Source organism: Oncorhynchus clarkii, chromosome 9, assembly GCF_045791955.1.
Source record: "Oncorhynchus clarkii lewisi isolate Uvic-CL-2024 chromosome 9, UVic_Ocla_1.0, whole genome shotgun sequence".
NCBI classification, from domain to species: Eukaryota; Metazoa; Chordata; class Actinopteri; order Salmoniformes; family Salmonidae; genus Oncorhynchus; species Oncorhynchus clarkii.
The window spans coordinates 21,203,121-21,230,001 of record NC_092155.1 but is presented as its reverse complement, the minus strand read 5'-3'; the positions used below and the strand labels follow the sequence as shown (position 1 = coordinate 21,230,001).

The following is a 26,881-nucleotide window of genomic DNA, read 5'->3' as shown; positions in this document are numbered from 1 at the left end:
TTCTATACATTTTGCAAGACTTTTATTTTGAAAAACGAGTCGTCATATTAGTTTAGGGACTTATATTCGGAGGTACTTCTATTTCAATGCTAGAATGTGAGTTACTTCCACCTCACTATCAGTTGTTAATAACAGTGTGGCAGTGTGTGGTGAGAGAACACTACCATCCCTACCCACCGCACCGGGTAAAGCAATTGTTGTTGGCAACAGCAAAGTAAGTTTAAAGTAAAAATTGTATGAATGTGAATAAACGTGGATATGTTAGAACGAACATGAGCAACTATAAGCTTTCTCCTGGCTGTACCTAGTTAGCGTTACATTTACAGTTTAGTCATTTTTAGCTTTGTCAGGTTTTATCTAACTAGCTAATGCTGGGTAGTTTTGGCTGGGTGAAAAACTGATACTGTATGTTCTGAAGCCAAGAATACTTGCTAGCTACAGAACTACTTGCACAATCACTGTCTTAGTCTTCATCGTAGGGTCAGCAAGTTAGCAATGGATGCGCCACCAGTCAAGAAGATAAAAAAAAGTTATTGGCAACTGCCCGTACACCACCCCTGGAAAACTAGCTGGTGAATTTGAGTGATTTCAGATTAGATGTCAGTAGCCCTTTCCTGCAGTCAAATGACCCAATCGCCCTCTAGTGGTCAATGTTATTCATGTTTTTCATAATTTCATCGTTAATAAACAATAAGTTCATAGACTAATGATCTATAATAGTGTGAGCCAGAGTACAAAACGGCAGTTTAATTGAATATATCCACTTAACAGTCACAGGTATTCAGTACAGAATGAATGACCCTAATAAAATAAAATAAAATACCTAAGACTGATTAGACTGTACCAGAGTAAATGCCCCTCTGCAAGGTCCCCTTAGCCTTGTACATTTGCCCAATTGTAAGCTAAGATTGTCTGTATCCTTTTCTCAGAATTCCCTAGAAATTAGCATTTAAAACCTGTTTCTAAAAATCGAGGGGACCTAGAGCTGTTGCGGTGACCATATTACTGTTTAGTCACGGTAATTAGGCTTCTCCAAGCTCTGATGCTGCTGATGGTCATTAGTAGCCTACCAAACTGCTTGTTACTCAGCACTCTATTATCCCTCTATTCACTCAGACATCAATGCAAATGCAATTGAAAATCTAATAAAACACATCAAGAGAGACCATGAGCTCATGTTGCGCAACATTTCTATAGGATATGTAATTGCGAGAGAAAACAGGGTTTTGATGGCCTCTATTAAAAAGAGGAGGATCCTATCAGTTTTCCATAGGCTGGGCCTACTGTATTTATTTATCAACTTTACCAATATTAAACACATTACTTATCTTTATAACAGGAGTATAGCCTACCTGGCTGGCATGAAAATGAACCACGGGAAAAGCGTCCTCCATTCGCTATTTAAGTGCATAAATGACATGTATTTTTTTTGAGCCAGGTGCATGATAATGGTCCATTTAAAAATCCAAATACATTTCACACATATATTATTCAGTATATGTAAAGACAAGATTAAATCAAGAATATTCTGATGGGTGACAATATTAGCCTATCACTTGTGAATGATGCCCAGCATAAGCTAAGAAACAATGCCTTTTTTTGCTCCTTTTTCTAATCAGTCACACACCTCATGTAGCCTAGCCCATAGGCCTATATGTTTTGATAAGGTTTGTAATCACAACTAAAGTGGCCAAATAACTTTTAAAATGAAGCACATTAATTGGCTTTACAAGGGGTGTAGAGCCTAACTGGAATACATACGCAGCGCGTGAGTTTCAAGTTTGGGGAAGATCATTTTCACCATAAAATGCACCTTTATAATGAAAGCATTACATTCATAATAACATTTGCGGTCACTTTTTATAATGGTGTTTTCCTTCACACGGCCTACTGCCGTGTACCATTGCAACGCTTTTAATGTGAAGAAATAGCCTAATAGTTTATTACATTTTAAGATAAAAGTTCTGATCTGTTGTATCAGCCTCATTGCGTAAAAACTTATTTTGATGCTAGTTTTTGTATTAATTTGGGATCTATTGCATCCCATAACTGTCCCAGAATATGTTTGGAATATTTATTTCTCGCACAGTATAGAATAGCTCAGCTTTTTTAATATGTGGAATAATAGATAGACATTGGTAATTGCTTTTTATGTTTGTTAGGCCTACTCCTCTTGTTGTCTGATGAAAAGTAAATGTGGACAGTTCTTCCAATACCTTCAATATACACTTCGGAATTGGATAAGTACGCCCGCATTTGCATCCCGGAAGTGTCTGTCTTCACTTGTAGCCTGTGAGAAAGACCTGATCACGTGATGGAGAGCCATGTGAGTGAGAGGTGCTTCGGAGCATGCAGCACTCAGGGAGAAGGGAACAACGGCCACTGGCCGCAAAAGGAATATATTTATGGTATTTTTTAATCCCTCTTTTTTGTGATTACAATATTGTCTCATCGCTGCAACTCCCCAATGGGCTCGGGGGAGGCAAAGGTCAAGTCATGCGTCCACCGAAACATGACCCGCCAAACCGCACTTCTTAACACCCGCTTACTTAACCCGTAAGCCACCCACACCAATGTGTCGGAGGAAACACTATTCAACTGACAACCGAAATCAGCTTGCAGGTGCCCGGCCCATCACAAGGAGTCGCTAGAGCGCGATGAGCCAAGTAAAGCTCCCCCGGTCAAACCCTCCCCTAACCCGGACAACGCTAGGCCAATTGTGTGCCGCCCTATGGGACTTCCGGTCATGGCCGTTAATGACACAGCCTGGGATCGAACTCAAGGCTGTAGTGACTCCGCAACAATGCGATGTAGTGCCTTAGACCTCTGTGCCACTCGGGAAGTCTGGCATTGATTTTTTTAAAGGTGCATTACTGCCACACAAAGGGAATCCCACTGGGAAATTCATTCAAATTGTGAATGAGAGACTGATGAAGTGTGTACAGCCTGCACAATAAACAAAGCAGAGGTCATGCCTTTCAAGCAACTTTTTTCAAATCATCATTAGAGTCACATCATGCAGCCTCACAATGTATTAAAAATAAAAACATATAGCCCAACATTTGTAGAGTTATTTAAGTTACATTAATAACTCTAAATTAAGCACATCGGAGTATCTATTTCTTTGTTAACCACTCAACACAGAATAGCACTCCCTCAAATCGTTTGGAGAAAATATCCTTTGTATTTTATTCAGCTTTGTTCAATTGTATTTTTCATACTATAAAATAATATTAAATAATAGCATGGAATTTCTAACCAGATCTTGTTTTCTAAATGAACTAATGTAGCCCAGATCAGGACCTAACATAAGGACAACTCAGAGTATGCTATTCTGTTCTTCTGAAATAGACTGCATTTTCTTCCTATCATGTTTCTTTAGAACTGTCTAAAATAAATCATTGATTTATTGGGGAGGTGGATTATGGATTTATTAGACTAAAATGTAGATGTCCCAAAGGTCTGCATCAGTGGCTTGTGGTGGTTATCAGTGGTTATGTGAGGAAGCCGGGAGATACTAAAAGTGTTTATGATAATTAACGGTCAATTACCGTGAGACCGACAGTTATTTGCTTGACAATCACCGGCTGACAAAATTTTGTGACTGCCACAGCCCCTGCACAGGAGTATGACTCAAGTGACAATTAAACTCTGTAGTTGGGCTTAGTTGGCCAGTCCACATAAACTGACAACCATGTAATAGCACGGGTACCATTTTGGTTCCAAAGCTCCAGGACAATCACATTCTTTCAAAAATCCCCATGAGAATGTTATTGTCATTAGAAGTTTGGCTCCATCATGGAGGACGGTTTCCAGACAGAGTAGTTAGGTAAAGTAGACTTACGGACGCAGGGGCGGAGTGGGGAGTGCCCCTGTTTGTAACCAGGGGCGCAGCGGTTGCATCTCAGTCCCATCACGCCATCCCGACACAGACACTGTCCCGATGTCTGGTTACACCAGAGCCCCACAGCACCCATAGGGTGACACTGACACGCTGAGAGAGCAGGAGAAGATGGAGGGATGGGAGGAGAGAGAAGGTTAACGTCACATAGTAAAGAGCATTGTATTAATAACCTTTGATTGCTCCTAATAAAGCTTCTATGAATGTACAAGAGGGAAAGAGAGAGAGAGAAGAAAAGGAGCGAGGGAGAGAGAGACGACAAACACAGAGAGAGGGAACGATGGAGGGAAGACAGATTAAAGACGACAGAAAAAGGAATGGTAGATAGGAGTGAAAATAATGATACATGGACAAAGCAAACATGGAAATAGGATGTAAAAGGATGAATGATATTGCAGTTTAGAAGGAAGGAGGGAGAAAGGTAGAGTTGGGGTCATCGAAAGGGCACAGATAGAAAGAGGAAGCCATTCTCTAGTAGGTCTGTTTTTCCTCCAGTAATGTAGTCTAAACAAACCCTTACAGATACTTCAAACACCTTTAAGTAATTAGCTCTAAGGGCAGGTCACTAAGGCTCGGAAAAAGGTTGACTTGGCCGGAACATTGATCAAATAAACATGGTTCGTTTATCTATCATTGGTGATTAAATCACATAATATTATGACACATAAATAGCACTAATGTAACTTCCATAAGTTACATATCTATGGCCTACAAATACACTGAGTGTACAAAACATTCAGAACACCTTCCCTCAGAACAGCCTCAATTTGTTGGGGCCTGCTGGCCCATGTTGACTCCAATGCTTCCCACAGTTGTGTCAAGTTGGCTTGATGTCCTTTGGCTGCTGGACCATTCTTGATGCACACGGGAAACTGCTGAGCGGGAAAAACCCAGCAGCCTTGCAGTTCTTGATACAAACCAGTGCGCCTGGCACCTACTACCATTCCCTGTTCAAAGGCAGTTAAATCTTTTGTCTTGTCCATTCACCCTCTGAATGGCAAACATATACAATCCATGTCCCAATTGTCTCAAGGCTTAAAAATCCTTCTTTAACCCATCTCCTCCCCTTCATCTCCACTGATTGAAGTGGATTTAACAAGTGAAATCAATAATGAATCATAGCTTTCACCTGTACATATGCTTTATCGTTTAGAACTGAAAGCACTTTATCTAGTCCCCCCATTTGAAGATGTCATAAGTATTTAGACAAGATTCACTTAGATGGTATTAAAGTATGTTTTGCCAAAAAGCAACCGAATAGTGAATAATGATTTTTCGTAACACTTCTAAATTAATCCTGATGATGCCATGGTTAAGAAAAACAGTGAATGAATCATGAATGAATGAATGATGCGTGAGAAAGTTACAGAGGCTACAACCAAACACGCTAACCTCTCACCATTACCGGTGGAGATTAGCATTTGTTTTTGGGGGGGGGTGATCTTTGGCTCTCTGTAGCTTTCAAATGTTTTATCATTCACAATTCATCAATTCATTCATGCTTATCTGTAATGATTATGCATGATCATCTGTGGATGCTACCTACATTAATGTAGACCAGTTCAGAATTGTCTTCTTTTCTTACTTACAATAAAAGGGACCCCCAAAAGAACACAATACTTTATTCACCATTCAGTTCCTGTTGGGCAAAAGACAATCTGAAACAACCAAAACAAGCTGTGAATGAATCCAACACATTTGTAAAGTCACAAGCTTGATGTTGTCACTGTATGAAAGGAATATGGGACTAAATGTTACACTTTTGATACACTATAAGTGAAATTTGTCCAAATACGTTTGACATCTTCAAATGGGGGAACCAGAAACATAAAGTTTGTTCATTTCTAAACTGTAAAACTGATATGTATGAAAATACCCTCAAATAAAATAAAATGTCGCCAATATAAAACATTTGATCTCAAATCCAAAATGCTGGAGTATAGAGACACATTTGAAATGCTGGCTGCACTGTCCACGTACACACGGAGGAGAGTGTATTTATGGCCTGGGTGCTAGTCTATTGCTGCTCTCTTGCCAACTCCTTGTTACTCAAGTCAAATGTGACATGACAATTCCATAAGGAGTTAGCAAGAGCTGAAAGAGACTATATATACTTACATTAAAAATATATATACTAAAACAACAACAACAAAAAATATATATACTAAAACAAAAACAACAAAAATATTGAAAAAATGAAAAGCTGAAAGGGACTGGCACCAAGGCTAAAATATCTCATTCTAATCTAGTTACATTTCTCCAATATTGCTATAACTGCAACCCCCTTGCACTTGCACGACACACACACTCAATCACACACACACGCACCTGCATGTGTCATGTGCATGACCTCACTCCATTAAAAGTGGTTATATTAGGACTTCGGTCAACCGCCCCAAAAGCATGCCAGAGTGTCACAGTCACTTAGAACATGTGACCAGTCAAAGGTCAAATGTCAGGGTGGATTCCAGCCAGTGGTAACAACATGCACACTAAATCCAGTCGACTAGCATACAGAAATAACTGTCCTCTGTCACAATGTAACTACCTCATAAACACTGTGGAGGAGGCTGGAACCCAGACACATGTAGGCATACCTTGTAGACTAGCAGATGCACAAAGAGAAACAGATATCCTAACAGATGCAGATGCACACACACTTGGACACACACTGATCTCTGCATGGATAAGATACACAGCTGGTCTGTGCGACTTAATACAGGCACAACCGCTTTAATGTGCACGCACACGCACACACACACATAAACACACACACACTCTCTCCCTCCGTCTCTCTGACTGACGTTGGCAGGTCTTGCGATGGGTGGGGGGCTTGCTGTGGTCTCGGGTGTATCCGTTCTGGCAGTACTGGCAGTGGCGCCCCGCTGTGTGATGGCGACACTTCAGACATACTCCCCCGCTGCGCCGGCCCGACTGCTGGAACATCTCCATGCTGAACCGACACTTAGAGGAGTGGCTGTTACACTCACACGCTGGAGGCAGGGAGGGAGGGAGGGAGGGAATTAATTTCAATAAAGGCAGTAAAGTTTACATCCATGATCCAATTTGCACACACATACATACACACACGCACACACAGATACAGTAGTGGGGGGTGTGACTCACAGACGCACGGTTGTGGCTGACTGGGCGTGGCTCGTTGCCAGGGCCTGTCGTAGTAGAAGTCCTCACAAACATCGCAGTCCGTCCCTGCTGTGTGGTGCTCACACACACACACCGCCCGGCCCGCATCATCACGACGACACCGAGAGGCATGTCCGTTACACTTACACCTGCCACCCACCTGCAGGTCGGAGAGGGCCAGGGCGGGCCGGACAGGGGGGGTGGAGATCAATGGAGAGGGAGGAGCCAGCTCAAGATTCCGATTTGCTCTCACTTTCTGCTGGTTGTTCCTCCTCCTCCGAAGTTCCCGCCCTTTGTAGATTCTCCCCTGCTTGCTGTCGATTGTCCAACCACAGATGCTGCCTTCCTGACACGGACTCCAATGGTGGCCCCTCTCCCTCTCGCGGCCATGCCCTTTTCCTTTTCCGTTTCCTCTTTTGGAGATGTCTATTTCCATAGTGTCTCCTTCTGACTCCTTCCGGGTCACGTTGTGTCCGTCCTCTCCCCGATCCCCCGACCCTTTGTTGTATCCTCCTCCGTTCCTCCTTCGTTTTTCTGTCTTTTTTTTCTCCTTCTCCACAAACCCCCATTTATTGTTGTCCCCATTCACCTTATCCACCTGTCCCACCACAGCCTCGTACTTTGACCCTGCCCTCCACCTCAGAACACCCCCACCCGCTCCCTCCCCCCAACCGACCTCACCCCTTTTCCCCTCCGAACTCCCCACCTCGGTCTGCTGGGACTGGGTCACCTCGTGGAACACTAACCGTATGTCCGTGGCCGTCACCCAGTCCTGCAGGGTGGGGCTGTAGTCAAAGTCAGGAGAGGAGGGTCTTCCATCTAGGGTGGAGAAGGCCAGCAACATGCCTCCCCGGTGCCTCTGCAGGGGCCGGGGGTCTGAGCACAGAGGCTCCGTCTCCTGGTGCCTGGTCTGGGCCACCGTCTGGGCCTGGAGCCCAAACTTCCCGGGGCAGTCGCTGGAGTAGTGCTGCATGGGCCTCCAGGTGCGCCCGTGGTCCATGGACTTGAGCACGGATAAGGAGACGGGGTCTGACGGCTCCCCCTGCTGGCAAAACTGCAGGCTGATGTAGGTGACCTCGAAGCGTCGGCCCAGGGGAAGGGTGAGGACCCAGTCCCCGCCGTCGAGGCCTCCGGGCTGGGCCGTCCAGCAGGTCAAGTTGTGGGGGTTGTGGAGGTCCGTGAGGGAGCTGACGTTAACAGCTTTCTGGTCGGGGGGTCCTCGGAGGGAGTGGGCGGTACTGACAGGGACACCGTGAGCGGCATTGATGAATTCCGACAGGCAGTGTCGCGGACGCCCATCCAAGTGGTAGCAGGGGTCATGGGGTGAGGTCCAGCTCAGAGGGGAGTGAGAGAGGGAAGGGGAAAGGAGGGAAGGAGGGAGGAAAGTGAGGAGAAGTAGGAGAAAAGGGAGGACCAAGGAGGGGAGAGGGGAGAAGGGCAGGAACATCATGTCATCGAGCCTGTGGGAGAAAATACAAAAAATAAAGATTTTAGGGGATAAAGTGACAGGGCGAAATCATAAAAGGAAAATATATTGATGAATTTATGTGACTTGCGGTTGGAGCCAAAGGGAGGGGCCGTCTGAGGTAGAGAGACCACCGATGCCTTTATTGAAAACACACCAGCTCGTAGCACCACCATGAACATTTTAACATCCCTTGTATCCCTCATACAATCCAACCAAATCTACCTCCACCCTTAAACAGGCCTATTTCTCTACCCAAAAACAGCCTTTAAAAACCCATTATCTTGGCCCATGAAGAGCGGATGAGTGTAAGGATGAAAGCATATACCGAGTGGATGAGTGTATGGATGAGAGTGTATAGAAACCCAGCCCATAAGTAGTGCTTAAGTGTATGGATAAAAGCGTGTACAAAGTAAAGAGCGTATGCAGAGTGGATGAGTGGATGGAGGAGAGCGTATAAAGAGTGGATGAATGTGTGGATGAGATGGATGAAAGCATACAGAAAACCAGCGGGTCTGTACGGGATGACAAAAAACAGCTGGGTCTGAAAACACAAGCTGGGCAGCATCCATCATCTTTATGGTCCTCCTTTTAAATCCTTCTCCCGTCGCTCTGCTCCACACCACTCTACTCAACGCACATGGGCAGGAACCCGAGTTTTGGAGAGCCCAAAGTGTGGAGAGAAATGGAAGGAGAGAGAGAGAGAGAGAGAGAGAGAGGGTGTGAGAAAGAAAGACAAAGAGAGGGGAAGGAAGGAGAGATAGAGCTTAGTGTGGAAGATGGAGGGAAAGATTTATAGAAGAGAACGCGAGAAATGTGTGTTCAGCTTCAACCCCTGTACAGTCACTTCCTGTGAGAAGACAAACACAGAATTGTGTATGTCCTTAGTGTGAACAGATTCCCTTCCCTCCTAAAACGGCTGGTGATGTGTTAAATGTATTTGTCGGCCAGGAATTGATAGTGATACCAGAGAAGGTTACTTCATTTGTGCCTGCAGACATGGGCGAACAATGCGTCTACTTTTCCTGCCAACATGATCTACAACAAACTTTGCGGTTTTATAGACAGACGGATAGGCTGGGGGCAAGCAAACAAGACTCCTACCCAACACTTCACACCAAGCAATTTACAAAGACACAGATTGTTAGGATCCATCTCTTCTCCAGGCCCTCCTCTATTTCTCTGTAAATGTATCTCTGCTATGCAGTGGGTCTGTCTCGCTCTTTCCCTCCTCCCCTTTTACTCATTCCCTCTCTACTGGCACTGCATTATCTCTCTCATATATATATATATATTAGTGTCAAACGCTTGTTAGGACATCGTCAATCAAGACGCAGTGATTGACGATGTCCTAACAAGCGTTTGACACTAACAGTGCCGTCAGTGGGGCTGTATAAACCAACCCCATAGGAGAGGATAGAGGATAGAAAAAATGGTTGGGAGTCACCCAGGGCTAGTCATCACACTCAATTATACCACAGCCCGAAACTTGAGGCTTCTCTTAGGACTACAGCACTATAAGTGGCTCCAGGGGGGGGGGGGGGGGTTACAACGGAAGTTATTACTCAAGTCATCCCCCAAAACGTGTTATGATTCCCTGCGAGACCCCCAAAAACCAGACTGTCCCAACCTGGCTTGGTGGGATCGGGTGGAGGATGAGGCTTGTCAGGTATATCGGGCGGCTATGTTTTGGGGTGTCGTTATTGGAAACGCCACGACCGGCGGCTGAGGTGACGAGTGGTCCGACTGCAGCCCCTGTCCTGCTCTGACGCATTCCTGGGGTCCGGTGTGCACCCCTTGAGCATTCCACACGTGTTGCAACATGCTCCGTTGGGAACCCGAACAGCCCGCTAAAAACTGAGCCTCATTAATTGATCGACTGATTAATTAGGTCTCGGGTTTCATATTGGCGTCAGGGTGGAGGGTTTCGCTCGAGGGGAGAAATGGGAGGCGAGATGGGGAGTGGGGATGTCTGGTACAGTATAATCAGGGGAAGAGATGGTATAAGGAGGTAAAGGTGGTGGTGGGGTGGTGGGTTAGGGGAATTCATGGAATGATTCTTGAAAAGGGGTTGTGGTGATGGGGGAATGTCTGAGAAATTCAGACAAGATGCTGTTGGTGGGTAGGGGCGTAAGGGGTTAAGGGGGGTTAGGATACAGAGGCGAGGGGATTGTTTGCTATTCCCCATGACGTTATTTGCACTCGTCTTTCTAGGTAACATTACCACTAATTAAGCATAGCCTCCATAACAAACAACATGATGGAGGGAAGCTTTTCAGAGAGGAGCACTCAGCATAGGGCTCTTTAAAGTGCGCCTCACCATTCTCTGTGGCCCCAGGCCAAATCCAGACCCTTACCCCCCTCATCCCCCTCCGCTCCGATACCAGATCGCCAGTCTGGCACCTGGAATGTAACCCAGCCACCAGATATTGTTTCAATGTTTTTTCTCAGTCACTTTCCATAAATTCACACACCCAGCATGTCGGAAGAACACGGTGGATGAGTGGCATTCCTCTTTAATAGAGCTTTAAAGACAGGAAAAACATTCATATCCCAAATATTGTACAACATAGAAGTAACTGACAAAATAAAGGAAACACCATCATAAAGTGTCTTAATGGGGCGTTGGGGCACCACGGGCCAGAACAGCTTCAATGTATTTTGGCAGAGATTCTACAAGTGTCTGGAAGTGGAATTCTATTGGAAGGATGAGACACCATTCTTCCACAAAAAAATCCATAATTTGTTGTTTTGTTGATGGAAAACGCTGTCTTAAGCGCAGCTCCAGAATCTCCAATAAGTGTTCAACTGAGTTGAGATTTGGTGACTAAGACAGCCATTGCATATGGTTTACACAGTTGAAGTCGGAATACACCTTAGTCAAAAACATTTAATCTCAGTTTTTCACCATTTCTGACATTTAATCCAACTAAATATTCCCTGTCTTCGGTCAGTTAGGATCACCACTTTATTATAAGAATGTGAAATGTCAGAATATTAATAGAGACAATGATTGATTTATTTCATCACATTTCCAGTGGGTCAAAAGTTTACATACTCTCAATTAGTATTTGGTAGCATTACCTTTAAATTGTTTAACTTGGGTCAAACATTTTGGGTAGCCTTCCACAAGCTTCCCACAATAAGTTGGGTGAATTTTGGCCCATTCCTCCTGACAGAGCTGGTGCAACTGAGTCAGGTTTGTAGGCCTCCTTGCTCACACACACCTTTTCAGTTCTGCCCACAAATTTTATATAAGATTGTTGTCAGGGCTTTGTGATGGCCACTCCAATACCTTGACTATGTTGTCCTTAAGCCATTTTGCCACCATTGTGGAAGTTTGCTTGGGGTCATTGTCCATTTGGAAGACCCATTTGCGACCAAGCTTTAACTTCCTGACTGATGTCTTGAGATGTTGCTTCATTATATCCACATAATTTCCCATCCTCATGATGCCATCTATTTTGTGAAGTGCACCAGTCCCACTTGCAGCAAAGCACCCCCACAACATGATGCTGCCACCCCCTGTGCTTCACGGTTGGGATGGTGTTCTTCGGCTTGCAAGCCTCCCCCTTTTTCCTCCAAACATAACAATGGTCATTATGGCCAAACAGTTCTATTTTTATTTCATCAGACCAGAGGACACTTATCCAAAAAGTATGATCTTTGTCCCCATGTGCAGTTGTAAACCGTAGTCTGGCTTTTTTATGGCGGTTTTGGAGCAGTGGCTTCTTCCTTGCTGAGCGGCCTTTTAGGTTATGTCGATATAGGACTAGTTTTACTGTGGATATAGATACTTTTGTACCTGTTTCCTCCAGCATCTTCACAAGGTCCTTTGCTGTTGTTCTGGGATTGATATTCACTTTTCACACCAAAGTACGTTTATCTCTAGGAGACAGAATGCGTCTCCTTCCTGAGCGGTATGACGGCTGCATGGTCCCATGGTGCTTATACTTGCGTACTATTGTTTGTACAGATGAACGTGGTATCTTCAGGCGTTTGGAAATTGCTCCCAATGATGAATCAGACTTGTGGTCTACAATTTTTTTGCTGAGGTCTTGGCTGATTTCTTTTGATTTTCCCATGATGTCAAGCAAAGAGGCACTGAGTGTGAAGGTAGGCCTTGAAATAAATCCACAGGTACACCTCCTATTGACTCAAATGATGTCAATTAGCCTATTAGAAGCTTCTAAAGCAATGACATCACTTTCTGGAATTTTCCAAGCTGTTTAAAGGCACAGTCAACTTGGTGTATGTAAACTTCTGACCCACTGGAATTGTGATACAGTGAATTATAAGTGAAATAATCTGTCTGTAAACAATTGTTGGAAAAATTACTTGTGTCGTGCACAGTAGATGTCCTAACCGACTTGCCAAAACTATAGTTTGTTAACAAGAAATTTGTGGAGTGGTTGAAAAACGAGTTTTATTGACTCCAACCTAAGTGTATGTAAACTTCCGACTTCAATTGTATTGTTTTCATGGTCATGACACCATTCAGTGTCCACTATTGCCCTGTGGATGGGGTCATTTTCATTCTATGGCGGCATAGCCATGGTAGTCAAAATAATGGCCTGCCCAGCACTTTTATACATGATCCTAAGCATGATGGGATGTTAATTGCTTAATTAACTCAGGAACCACACCTGCGTTGAAGCCCCTCCTTTCAATATAGTTTGTATCCCTCATTTACTCAAGTATTGCCATTATTTGGGCAATTAATAGGCATATCCATTACAATAACTTGTCATGGAGAATCACATAATTACCGGTTTTCCAGAGTAAATATGAACCAATCACTGACATTGAATACTATTTCACGCTTACATCATATACTGTATATACTAAAGTATCCAAACGATTTGTCAGCAAGGCTTTTGATGATGTAACTTTTCAAAAAACCTTACATAAGCGAATAGTGTTTAAGTAAGGTCAATGATGTCTCTGGAGGGAGGCAGTATGCATGGTCTTTAAAAGCAGGGGCGGGCAGTGTGCTCAGCTGTGCTCGGCTGGCGAAGGCCTGGAGAAATACTTGACGACAACCCGGGCCATGTTTACAGCACAGTCTAACATGGTGGGAGTTAGCTAACAGGAGAGTCTTCTGCTCATGTTCTCACAGTAAGCCTCCAGTAGAAATCTGCTCTAAGACACTTTGTATAATCGTTTGTTCCTTCATACTTATGAGTTCAATGAGTTGTCATAGGGTCCAAGGTGTGAGGAGTTTCAAAGTAGCGCTTTGGGTTCAAACAGTCTGCTCTGTAAAATCCCGTCACTTCCACCAATTGTTTAAAATACTTTGCTACTGTATGTTCTGTCAACGTGTGGGGAGGTTGTGCTTTGAGGGTTCGGATAATAAGAAGTTATACTAGGGGTGCTAAGGGAGAGATGAGATAGGATACCAGGCTGTAAGAGAGGCTTATGAGCGTGGCAATGGGGGTGAAAGAATTGGGTTAAGACACAGAGAGCATAAGGGCACTGAGAGAGGGATATCATTATATGGGTGTAAGAGGGTGGTTAGAAATGTGTAAGAAGGTGATAAAAGTAGGGAAGAAGTGGAGGATACGAGAGTAAGACGTTGACATATTAAAGGGAATACGGGGCCAGAGGGATAGGAGGGGGATTTGGAGAGGGCTAAGTGGTGTACTGTGGGTGAAGGAATAAGGGCTAATAAATTGAGAATATGATGTCATTAAGAGGGGACATGGGCAGTTGTGGGCAAGGAAGATGATGCCTTCTGAAATCTGTCAGCTCCCCTTGCCTCCGTTCCGCTCTGCGGTCTAAATCTGTGTATTTTGGGGCTGTGTATCTGGAGCAAATGAGCTGGATTTGGCCTGTCTCACACACTTTAACATTCCTTGTCATGGGCAGCAGTGTAGAGCACTACCCAGCTATTCCGCAGCCCAGCCACAGCCTCAGCACGACCATTGAATACAACATGCAAGATGGAGGCAGAGGAGACAGTGTGCTTTGTAAACAGTAGGCTTTGTTAATTCGTTATTGTGCAATATTTGATATGGTTGTCTGATGCACTTATATTCAACTGGCTAAATAGCTAAGGGTAAAGGATGTGGCTTATTAAAATACCACAAGGAGTGAGGAAATGAAAATAACAGGCTAAGAAGTGATAGAAATCATGTTCAAACAACTCTGGTCCACAGTGGATGACTTCTTTCAAGAACATACAGTGTGGCAAAAAAGTATTTAGTCAGCCACCAATTGTGAAAGTTCTCCCACTTAAAAAGATGAGAGAGGCCTGTAAATTTTCATCATAGGTACACTTCAACTATGACAGACAAAATTAGAAAAAAAAATCCAGAAAATCACATTGTAGGATTTTTTATGAATTTATTTGCAAATGATGGTGGAAAATAAGTATTTGGTCACCTACAAACAAGCAAGATTTCTGGCTCTCACAGACCTGTAACTTCTTCTTTAAGGGGCTACTCTGTCCTCCACTCATTCATTACCTGTATTAAAGGCACCTGTTTGAACTTGTTATCAGTATAAAAGACACCTGTCCACAACCTCAAACAGTCACACTCCAAACTCCACTATGGCCAAGACCAAAGAGCTGTCAAAGGACACCAGAAACAAAATTGTAGACCTGCACCAGGCTTGGAAGACTGAATATGCAATAGGTAAGCAGCTTGGTTTGAAGAAATCAACTGTGGGAGCAATTATTAGGAAATGGAAGACATACAAGACCACTGATAATCTCCCTCTATCTGGGGCTCTACGCAAGATCACACCCCGTGGGGTCAAAACGATCACAAGAACGGTGAGCAAAAATCCCAGAACCACACGGGGGGACCTAGTGAATGACCTGCAGAGAGCTGGGACCAAAGTAACAAAGCCTACCATCAGTAACACACTACGCCGCCAGGGACTCAAATCCTGCAGTGCCAGACGTGTCCCCCTGCTTAAGCCAGTACATGTCCAGGCCCGTCTGAAGTTTGCTAGAGAGCATTTGGATGATCCAGAAGAATATTGGGAGAATGTCATATGGTCAGATGAAACCAAAATAGAACTTTTTGGTAAAAACTCAACTCGTCGTGTTTGGAGGACAAAGAATGATGAGTTGCATCCAAAGAACACCATACCTACTGTGAAGCATGGGGGTGGAAACACCATGCTTTGGGGCTGTTTTTCTGCAAAGGGACCAGGACGACTGATCCGTGTAAAGGAAAGAATGAATGGGGCCATGTATCGTGAGATTTTGAGTGAAAACCTCCTTCCATCAGCAAGGGCATTGAAGATGAAACGTGGCTGGGTCTTTCAGCATGACAATGATCCCAAACACACTGCCCGGGCAACGAAAGAGTGGCTTCTTATGAATCATTTCAAGGTCCTGGAGTGGCCTAGCCAGGATCCAGATCTCAACCCCATAGAAAATCTTTGGAGAGAGTTGAAAGTCTGTGTTGCCCAGCAACAGCCCCAAAACATCACTGCTCTAGAGGAGATCTGCATGGAGGAATGGGCCAAAATACCAGCAACAGTGTGTGAAAACCTTGTGAAGATTTACAGAAAACGTTTGACCTCTGTCATTACCAACAAAGGGTATACAACAAAGTATTGAGATATACTTTTGTTATTGACCAAAAACTTATTTTCCACCATAATTTGCAAATAAATTCATTAAAAATCCTACAATGTGATTTTCTGGATTTTTTAAAATCATTGTGTCTGTCATCGTTGAAGTGTACCTATGATGAAAATTACAGGCCTCTCTCATCTTTTTAAGTGGGAGAACTTGCACAAGAGGTGGCTGACTAAATGCTTTTTTTGCCCCACTGTATAACAATATGCACCCTGGGCTAAGGCCTGTACGATACATTAATGAGCTCTAAATACACACTGATCAATTACACGAACCTACCACTCTTCCACTGTGGAACTGAACCGGACACCTGCTTGGGCATGTTATCGCGATCACATCTGACTAGTAACACCTTTGTTAATTTCCAATTGTCCTTAGCCCGTCTGAAACATAACGCAGCATAGAGACAAGGAGAAGAGAAATGCGATGTATTCTCCCTGTATTCCCAAACAGCATTCCTGTCCGCTCCAACACAGGGTGTTATTCCACACGGAGCAGATTCCAGCAGCACTGTTTTAGGTGTAATAATCTAATTTTAGTGGGGCGGTGAGGAGGTGCAACTGACAGCACGCACAAAATGGATTATCGCCGCTGCTGCACGTATCTTTAGCAGGCCCTGTCCCTCAGGTTCGCACCTCCAACACGCAGCCAAACGGCCGCCTGCTATGGGCGCCCCTCGGCCTGAAGTCCAGAAAGGAAAAGGGACGACATGAAGATGATTTATAAAGGGAAAAGCTTTTTAAAACAGGCCAGACAACTCAGCTTGGACATATTTCAGGGATCGAATAAGAAGAGAACGTATGCCCTAAAGCACATGTCAAACTCATTCCACGGAGGGCCGAGTGAGTGTCTGTGAGTTTTCTCTCCTCCCTTGTACTTGATTGATTAAGTAAGGTCACTAATTAGGAACTCCCCTCATCTGGTTTTCAAGGTCTTAATTGGAACTAAAAACCCCAAAACAGACACTAAGCCCTCCATGGAATGAGCTTGATATCCCTGCCCTAAATCAGAGGTGTCAAACTCATTCTACAGAGGGTCGAGTGTCTGCGGGTTTTTTGTTTTTTCATTTAAATTAAGACCTAGACAACCAGGTGAGGGGAGTTCCTTACTAATTAGTGACCTTAATTCATCAATCAAGTACACGGGTGGAGCGAAAACCCACAGACACTCGGCCCTCTGTGGAATGAGTTTGACATATGTGCCCTAAAGGAAGTGAGGCTATTTCGCTCAATTTTGCTCTGGTTCTCGTCCCACGCTAGTTTATAACCTATCACACAAGTCGACAACGCTCTAAGCAAATCCATGGAGGTTTCGCCTCAATGTCGATATTGAAAAACAGATGGACATGAAATCATGGTTCGTGATTTCATCTTCAAGTAATGCCAAAAACAACCTCGGGCGAAATGAAAATGAAAGTGAAGCCCATTTTACTAAGTGGAAGACGTGTCATTGTGGTATTCACAATTAATTGCAGGCCACAGAGAAACGACAATAAGAATCATCGAAAAGTATATTTTGACCACCCATTGACTTAGATTTAGAACATGCCTATTAAATCCCATTTAAAGCATGCAGAAGAAGAATTAGGCCTACAAAATCCCGTTTGATATAAATTAAATTGACCGAAGATTATGACAAGATAATAGATGAACATATTGTAGACTATTTGTATTCTGTTAATTAAATCTCCCTCGAAACATTTTTCATGGCGACAGAGGCGAAGGTGAAATCTCTACAGATACATGCAGCGTATGGGCCTGTGTTGACCTTGGAACTCGTTAAACGAAACATGTTGGAGACAATTCGATAGAAAATAATATGCGTTTGGAATTTGAATTACCAGGCAAAAAGCTACATTACCGTTTTTCTCATTAGAAAATAGAACTTAATAGCCTTTTTGACCAATAAATCACGAATTGTTAAGCCTATTATTAGTAGTATAATTATTGTTATTGTTATTATTATATCAATAAATTGAATGATAATTGAATAATAAACCTAGTCAATAGAGGTTATTTAAGGAAAAGGATTTAAGGAAAAAGAGCAATAGCCTACTGTTGGCTATATATATGTTCTCCAATCTTAATTCAATAAATTGAAACCCGAGTTTTACTCTGGTGTGCATCCGGTTTAGAAAAATGGATGTAATAAAAGAAACACCCTTTGAAGAAAAATAGTTGGATTGGTTCATTTAACACAAATGTCTATCAAATGTAGTACGATTGTTTTCGTCCAGGGTCACTTGCTGCGCGCCGCCAAATTGTCTATAATTGCACATTCCAGTAATTATGCTCAATTTGCTTCATCTTGCAGAGACAGAACCTGATGTAAGGCTATATTGTATTCTACGCAGTTAAGTGTTATTATCTTTCTGATCACACACTTAATCGCAATTTTCGTTATTTTCTCGAAATAAGTTTAAGCTATTTATCATGGCTGTTGTCCCTGTAGAAACACATATGCCCAATGGCATATCGCTGTTTTCTAGAGGGAAATACGATAGGCCCTAGTCATATAATAATAATGATTAGTCTATTATTATTGTTATTATTATTATTATTATAATTCAATTCAATTTAATTTAAACATAAATAAAGGGGAGCCCGAAACAGAATAACAGTTCTGACAATAACCTTAATTTATTTGTGATGATGAACGTATTAATACATTTGCAAACATCCACTTCATGACTTATACTGTTATGGCTTATACTGTATATCAGCTAGTCCTAAAAATATCTATCTCTTGAAATGACTCTCAATTCAATACTTCCAAAATCTTAGTTTTGACAATGAAACTCTCCCAACTAACTCAACAGGCTTTTTAGATTTCAAATATTTAATTAACATAATCACACAAGAATAATTATTACCTTAGGTTAGGACATTAAGATATTAAATAAACCCTAGTCTACCGTCATAAAACAATAATCCAATGAAAATGGTCTCAGGCTAAATGATTTCATTTATTTAGCAATAATACTATATTATGCTCAGATATGCCTATATTCCCATGAAGACAACAGGTTTATATCAAATCAATCTTCAATAAAATAAAGTGTAAATCATCATTTGGATACATAAAGCCTGCAATGGGTTATAGCCTACCCATGGAGAGTAAGTGACTGCGTATACAGTACTTATAGCGCGAACTTTGGCACTCTCACCGGGTCCAAATGATCAACTTGTCAATGCCTAGTCCTTCCATTCTAAATTTAAAACAGGTCTACGAACCTCCGTGAGAAAGAAACCACAGCGAATAAAGAAATATAGGCTACACATAAAAATGTCTAATATGAGAACACTCACCATGTGCGTCTCAATGTTTGATCTCCCTTCGCTCGTGACGGCTCATGCGGTCTTAATCAATATAGGGGCGCAACAAGTGGACAGTTATCCGGCCGCCCTGTGCTGTGCATATGGAGTGGGGATCCAACTCGCTGCAGCCCGCCTCAGTAAGGGGTTGTCCTGTCCCCCTCAAGACCCCGCTGCTTCGTCCTCCAACTCACATCTGCACAGTGCCCTACTACAGTGCAGGGCGAGTCAGTCTGGCGGACAATTTGCAGATAGATAATTAAGACAAAGTGGGCCCAATTACCTAGAAGTTCATCATTGCTTTTGTAGACTTCAATCTCCTGTCGCAATATTTGTTCTCGTTTTCCAAACGTCAAATGGAAAAAAAAGTCGTTGAACCACATAGGCTAGAAGGGGATAGCTCTCACGTGCCGTATAGTGAGTAAGCACTAACGTAGCAGATGAACTAAAGCAGACACAGATGGAAAGCAGGAAATAAAAGAAAGAGAATGGATAGATGATGGGGGATGGAGGGAGAAGCGAGTGACTGAGAGAGGAGGAGGAAACTTTCCCAGAGAAACCCCATAAAACTGATTGATGACTTCTCTTGAGGAATGTTTCCCCAGGTGTGTGTGTGTGTGTGTATGTATGTGTTCAAGTAGTTACTCGGAGTCATTTAGAAATGCTATCCTTGGAAGGGTGACAAGAGCAATCAAATACATTGAGGGGAGAAATGGTACAATTGTGCATCACCATTACATTTTGGCAGAGTTTACATACTGTAACCTACCACACTATACAGTTTTGTATAGTGACACTATACAGTTTTGAGACACTATACAGTTGAGCTCCCAGTTAGGTTGAGGAGGAACATTGCTTCTATTTGACGGCTGGGTTAATAAAGCAATGCAAGTCAATGGGACAGAAGCTGTAAAGACAAAGAAGGTATAAAGCAATAAAGATAATAAAAAAAAGTAAATCTGTATTAGGTGTGTGTGTCATACTGTCAGAGGGTAGAATAGCAGGTGTCCTGCCAAAATCTGCACCCTGCAGCAAGACGTAGATTGATGTAACTAATAAAACGGCAGGCAAGACGGCAAGACGAGGCAGTGATATTTGCCAGACTTTCCCCTCATCATAAGAGTAAACATGATGATCGTTCTTGACAGAATCAGAACAGATTTCACAATAAATGTACCTCCATTTCCAGGGGTTTGCTGCCTGTGAAAACTTCACATTTAAAGTGTTTTGACATCATACCACAAACACTGATAATAGTCATACACAAGCTTCAAGAGCCCAACTGTGGACAGAGTCATTTTTATTCAAGGCCTTTGTCTGCAGCTGATTCTCCTTTATTGGTTTCCTGAACCTTCATGTTGTGGCCAGCTTGCCAGTAGATGACACAAGTATACCTGCAGATACTGACTGTCCCATGATGCCACAGCAGAGAGAACCAGGAACTGGGGAGGAAGAGCACAACCCTGGCAGCCTCCTCATGTCACCTTCCTCCCCGGGTTGCTCCCATATGGACACAGGACCCAATGACCCTACTGGCCCGGCCACCAGAGCTTGTACTGTCTGGGGGCAGTGAGGATCACCTACCCACTGGAGACGACAGTAGTCTCCCCAGAGGAAAACTCTGGTGCTGCATAGACACTGCGTCCTGGAATAGACAAAAACACATGAGGTACAGTAATAAAACTAAGGTGATTTGGTGACATTTTCTTGCAAGCAACTTCACCACAGTACACAAAAGCATTGGAGAGTATTGGAGAGTTACAGTACAGTGTATGCAGGCTTTTGTTACAGCCCAGCAGTATTTCAATCATGTATTTGAATTGTAGAACAAAAACGTGCATGAACTGTAGCTCTCTAAGACCAGGGATAAGAGACTGCTGCTCGGCCCCTTCTGTTATTTTCTATTGAAGAACTAGAGAACAATGTAATGCTAGAAGCCACCCACTCGGTCTGTGACAGTTCCGTTCACATGTGTTGGAAGCAGACGGGGAGCAGATTGATGTGCCACAATGGATGAAGACCTGCAATAAAAAAAAAGTTAAACATTACCAAAGACTTATTCAGCAGAGTGTAACATTAAAACAAAGTGTAGATATAGATGAAGGCCGTACTGCCTGTACTGTCATGTAAAACATGGTAACGTGTCAACTCGGTATGTTCTATTTTAATCTTCAGCATTCGAAATATTGTTAGGCACCGAACTGAAGCTTGGGGACACTCGGGATCAACGGTCAAGGTGGAGATCAAAAGCTTTAAAAGGTCAAAGGTCAAAGTAAATATTATATGTTACCTTGTCTTTCATGTGGAACAGGGAGGCTTCGTCCACAAAGGTGAAAATATACACTGGCCAAAAATATAAACGCAACATGCAACAATTTCAAAAATGTTACTGAGTTACAGTTCATATTAGGAAATCAGTCAATTGAAATAAATTCACCAAGCCCTAATCTATCGATTGCACATTACTGGGAATACAGATATGCCTCTGTTGGGCACCGATACCTTAAATAATGGTAGGGGCGTCAATCAGAAATCCAGTCAGTATCTGGTGTGACCACCATTTACCTCATGCAGCACGACATACTGTATCTCCTTCATATAGAGTTGATTGTGGCCTGTGCAATGTTGTACCACTCCTCTTCAATGGCTGTGCGAAGTTGCTGGATATTGTTCGGAACTGGAACACACTGTTGTACACGTCAATCCGGAGCATGGACGAACTGGGATATTTTCAGCTTCCAGGAACTGTGTACAGATCCTTGTGACATGGGGCCGTGCATATCATGCTGAAACATGAGTTGATGGCGGCGGATGAATGGCACAATGGGCCTCAGGATCTCGTCACGGTATCTCTGTGCATTCAATTTGCCTTTGATACAATGCAATTGTGTTCATTGTCCGTAGCTTATGGCTACCCATACCATGATCCCACCGCCACCATGGGGCACTCTGTTCACAAAGTTGACATCAGTAAACTGCTCGCCAACACGACTCCATACACGCTGTCTGTCATCTTCCCGGTACAGTTGAAACTGGGTTTCGTCCGTGCCAGTGGCCATCGAAGGTGAGCATTTGCCCATTGAAGTCATTTACGATGCCAAACTGCAGTCAGGTCAAGAACCTGGTGAGGACTACGAGCATGCAGATGAGCTTCCCTGAGACAGTCTTTGACAGTTTGTGTAGAAATTCTTCAGTTGCGCAAACTCACCGTTTCATCAGCTGTCCAGGTGGCTTGTCTCAGTTGAGCCCACAAATGAAGAAGCCGGATGTGGAGGTCCTGGGCTGGCGTAGTTGAACGTGGTCTGCGGGAGGCCGGTTGGATGTACTGCCAAATTCTCTAAAACAATGTTGGAGGCAGCTTATGGTAGAGAAATTAATCCTCAGTTCTCTGGCAACAACTCCGGTACACATTCCTGCAGTCAGTATGCCATTTGCACCCTCAAAACTTGAGACATCTGTGGCCTTTTATTGTCCCCAGCACAAGGTGCACCTGTGTAATGATCATGCTATTTAATTAGCTTCTTGATATGCCACACCTGTCAGATGGATGGATTGTCTTGGCAAAGGAGAAATGCTCACTAACATGGATGCCCTTCCAGAGTGAAAAGAACCTTGTCGTGACCCTGGACAACACCCTGTCGTTCTCTGCAAACATCAAAGCAGTGACCCGCTCCTGCAGGTTCATGCTCTACAACATAGAGTACGACCCTACCTCAAACAGGAAGCGCTGCAGGTTCTAATCCAGGCACTTGTCCTCTCCCATCTGGACTACTGCAACTCGCTGTTGGCTGGACTCCCTGCTTGTGCCATTAATAAACTCCTGAAACTTATCCAGGACGCAGCAGCCCACCTGGTTTTCAACCTTCCCAAATTCTCTCATGTCACCCCACTCCTCTGCACACTCCACTAGCTTCGCATTCACTAAAATACCATGGTGCTTACCTACGGAACAGCAAGAGGAACTGCCCCTCCCTACCTTCAGGCAATGCTCAAACTCTACACCCCAACCCGGGCACTCTGTTCTGCCACCTCAGGTCTCTTGGCCCTCCCACCCCTACGGGAGGGAAGCTCCCGCTCAGCCCAGTCCAAGCTCTTCTCTGTTCTGGCACCCCAATGGTGGAACCAGCTTCCCCCTGAAGCTAAGGAAGCAGAGTCCCTGCCCATCTTCCAAAAACATCTGAAACCTTACCTCTTCAAACAGTATCTTAAATAATCCTCCTCCTCATCTCGACCCCCCCCCCCCCACCCTTCTAGCTCTGACTCTACTGATAGCTACATTATTGACGAAAAATATACTTTATGTGCCTGTGATATGTGGTTGTCCCACCTAGCTATCTTAAGATGAATGCACTAACTGTAAGGTGCTCTGAATAAGAGCATCTGCTTAAATGACTAAAATGTAAATGTAAAATGTAGTTCATTATTTGAATCAGCTGTGTAGTGCTATGGCAAAAACCAAAACATGCATCCCTTGGTGTCCCGAGGACCGAGTTTGGGAAACCCTGAACTAAAGACATGTAATCAACAATGCTAGGAGGCACAATTGTATTCATCTAAAAGTACTGAATTAATGAAAATGATTGATCCCCAGAGAGGGAATTTGGTTTGTCATCAGCATCAGACGGGAACAATAGACCAGGAAGCTCCAGCGGGGCAGGCTGACAGAGCTGGAGGTGGCCCAGCACTCCTGCAGAGTCAGGACCAGGTCGGGGTGGCTTTTCTCCAGCACCCGCCACTCCGCGTACACAGGTTTCCCCAGGACCTTGGTGACAGGGTAGTCCTCCTTTGGCCAGATGGAAGATGGATGGAGGTTTTAAACCAGGGGTGTCTCTCTTCTAATGTGGCTTCTTCTCCTTGTCTATTTTCCTTCAATCTTTCGGCAGGTGAGAGGAAGGGTGCCAGACCAACTATATTCAACAAAAATATAAACGCAACATGAAACAATTTCAATGATTTTACTGAGTTACAGTTCAAATAAGGAAATCAATCAATTGAAATGAATTCATTATTCCCTAATCTATGGATTTCACATGAGTGGGCATAGGCGCATCCATGGGTAGGACTAGCTCCCAAGTGGGTGGGCCTTTGCCCTTCCGGGCCCACCCATGGCTGCCAATCAGAATGAGTTTTTCCCCACAAAAGGACTTTATTTATTTATTTATTTATTTATATATTTTTTTGAATTTTTACCCCCTTTTCTCCCCAATTTCGTAGTATCCAATTGTTGTAGTAGCTACTATCTTGTCTCATCGCTACATTAGCTGTCCGGGTGGATGGTCTCAGACGATCCCGCAGGTGAGGAAGCCAGATGTGGAGGCCCTGGGCCGGCGGGGTTACACGTGGTTTGCTGTTGGACACTACAAACTCTCTAAAACGATGGAGGTGGCTTATGGTAGAGAAATTAACATTAATTTCTCTGGCAGCAGCTCTGGAGGACATTCCTGCAGTTAGCATGTCAATTGCACACTCCCTCAAAACTTGAGACATTTGTGGCATTGTGTTGTGTGACAAAATTGCACATTTTAGAGTGGCCTTTTATTGTACCCAGCACAAGGTGTGCCTGTGTAATGATCATGCTGTTTAATCAGCTTCTTGATATGCCACACCTGTCTGCTGGATGGATTATCTTGGCAAAGGAGAAAAGCTTACTAACAGGGATGTAAACAAATATAAATAAGCATTTTGTGCATATGGAAAATGTTTGGGATCTTTTATATCAGCTCACGAAACATGGGACCAACACTTTACATGTTGTATTTACATTTTTGTTTGGTATACATTGGCCTAATCGCAATTGCATTTCCGTGACTCCTCGCTTCCTTCTCAAAATCCATTAGATTTTAGGGGACCTCTGACTTTGTCATCCAATGGGTTTTGAGAGGAGGCGAGGTGTCAAGGAAATGCATTTGAGATTCTCCCAATGTATGAGCAATTCAGTTATGTTAGTGCCTATTTCAAGTAAGGGATCGTTTGAACGTGTTTATGTCAATCACTACCTCTAGTCAATTAAAGCTCCACGCGCAGGAGTCCTTGGACCTTGGCAGGAAGGGGCGGAGGAATCGCTAAGACCTAATCTGACAAAATCACTTCTGGAGTATCTACACTATATTATAAGCCTGCGACAGGAATGTACACATTATTCATTTAGAGAAACCAACAATGCAACTGTATAGCGATATTGTCCCATTGTAACTCTGGCAGAGCGTCCTTCCATCGCCTCGTATAAAGATGACAGAACATTATCATACGACAGAGTCCTCTTCACCCTCAGATGAAAAAAACATCAGGAGTAACACGTCTTTCTATGGCAGTCAATGCCTGTGTGATTTATTTGTTCTATTTCATACATACCTGTACCCTAGTGCCACAGGCTTTGACTGATGTCAACAGGGCTGCAGGTGGATTCATCATCACCTCCCTCTCCACCCTTTCCTCCCTGTAGACTGACAGTGTATAAAGTCCAGATGAGGTTTGATTATGTTTCAAGCCAGCACACCACAAACGGACCATCCTTGTTGCAGTGGAGAGTCACTGAGAGAACATGGCAATTTTATGTGATGGGTAGGTCTATCTCTCTCGGACAAATATAATGAAATTCAATTGGATATACAAACAGCCAACACAAATCCATATAGCCCTACACACGCACATAAACAAGATGTCAAGTCCTACCATCAGATCACAATTCAATGTAAACAGCATAATGGGCCTATCTACATTTTCATAATAACACTGATGGCTGTCAAAACAACAGCTCAAAGAATCACAATCAGCCTGATTTATATTTGAACAAACACACCACAATGGTTCACTCTGGTTTACCAAACAACAATTTGGCTATAAAGTCAGAGTCCATCAGAACTAAGAGACAAAAGCTGAGCCAACAGGGTCCACAATGCTTCCCTTCACACAGCTTTTATGCGAGGAAAGTCATACTGTACAAAAAAATTCCGACAGCTGTGATGGAAACAGGAAGTTTAGGTAAAATTTAATAAATGCAGACAGATAATTCATTTGTTCAACAACGTGGGATTTATTTGTGTCAGTAAAATTTCATACGCGAGAAATGGTGGTGGAAAAGCCTTTATGCGCAAATATTGCTATAATAACCAACATTTTTTAAGTAATCTTGGAGTAACAGCAGTATGTTGTATGGTCCTCCCACTACAACTAGGGAAACCATGCAGTTCTTTAGGATACAGACATAGCCATATGAAGTCGTTTGGGGGTGGGGATGCTGCAATTTTTTTGCCGATGTTTGCAGAAAACGCCCCACCATCTATAATGGTCTGCTAATACAGGACTAGTAAAGGCCCAGTGGACTACTTTGTGATATTATTTTTTTAATGTATTTGAGTGTTTACCAGCATTTGCGACTTGAGTCTGATAGCCTAATTATCTGTACAAAATAGTTACTCGGATAATAGTTTCGTGATATACAGTACCAGTCAAAAGTTTGG

At 43.3% G+C, this 26,881-nt stretch overlaps 1 protein-coding gene across 1 annotated transcript in view; it reads right to left on the bottom strand.

The window, feature by feature from the left end:
• Positions 1–19,563, bottom strand: part of LOC139416081 (netrin-1-like) — a 23,616-nt gene extending 4,053 nt beyond the window's left edge. The window contains exons 1-4 of the mRNA XM_071164342.1: positions 19,416–19,563; positions 7,028–8,505; positions 6,706–6,894; positions 3,845–3,994 (exon numbers count right to left, since the gene is read on the bottom strand). Of these exons, the coding sequence (XP_071020443.1) occupies positions 3,845–3,994; positions 6,706–6,894; positions 7,028–8,495 (1,807 nt within the window). The 5' untranslated portion in view covers positions 8,496–8,505; positions 19,416–19,563. The remainder of the gene's footprint in view (positions 1–3,844; positions 3,995–6,705; positions 6,895–7,027; positions 8,506–19,415) is intronic.
• Between the last annotated feature and the right edge of the window lie 7,318 nt (positions 19,564–26,881).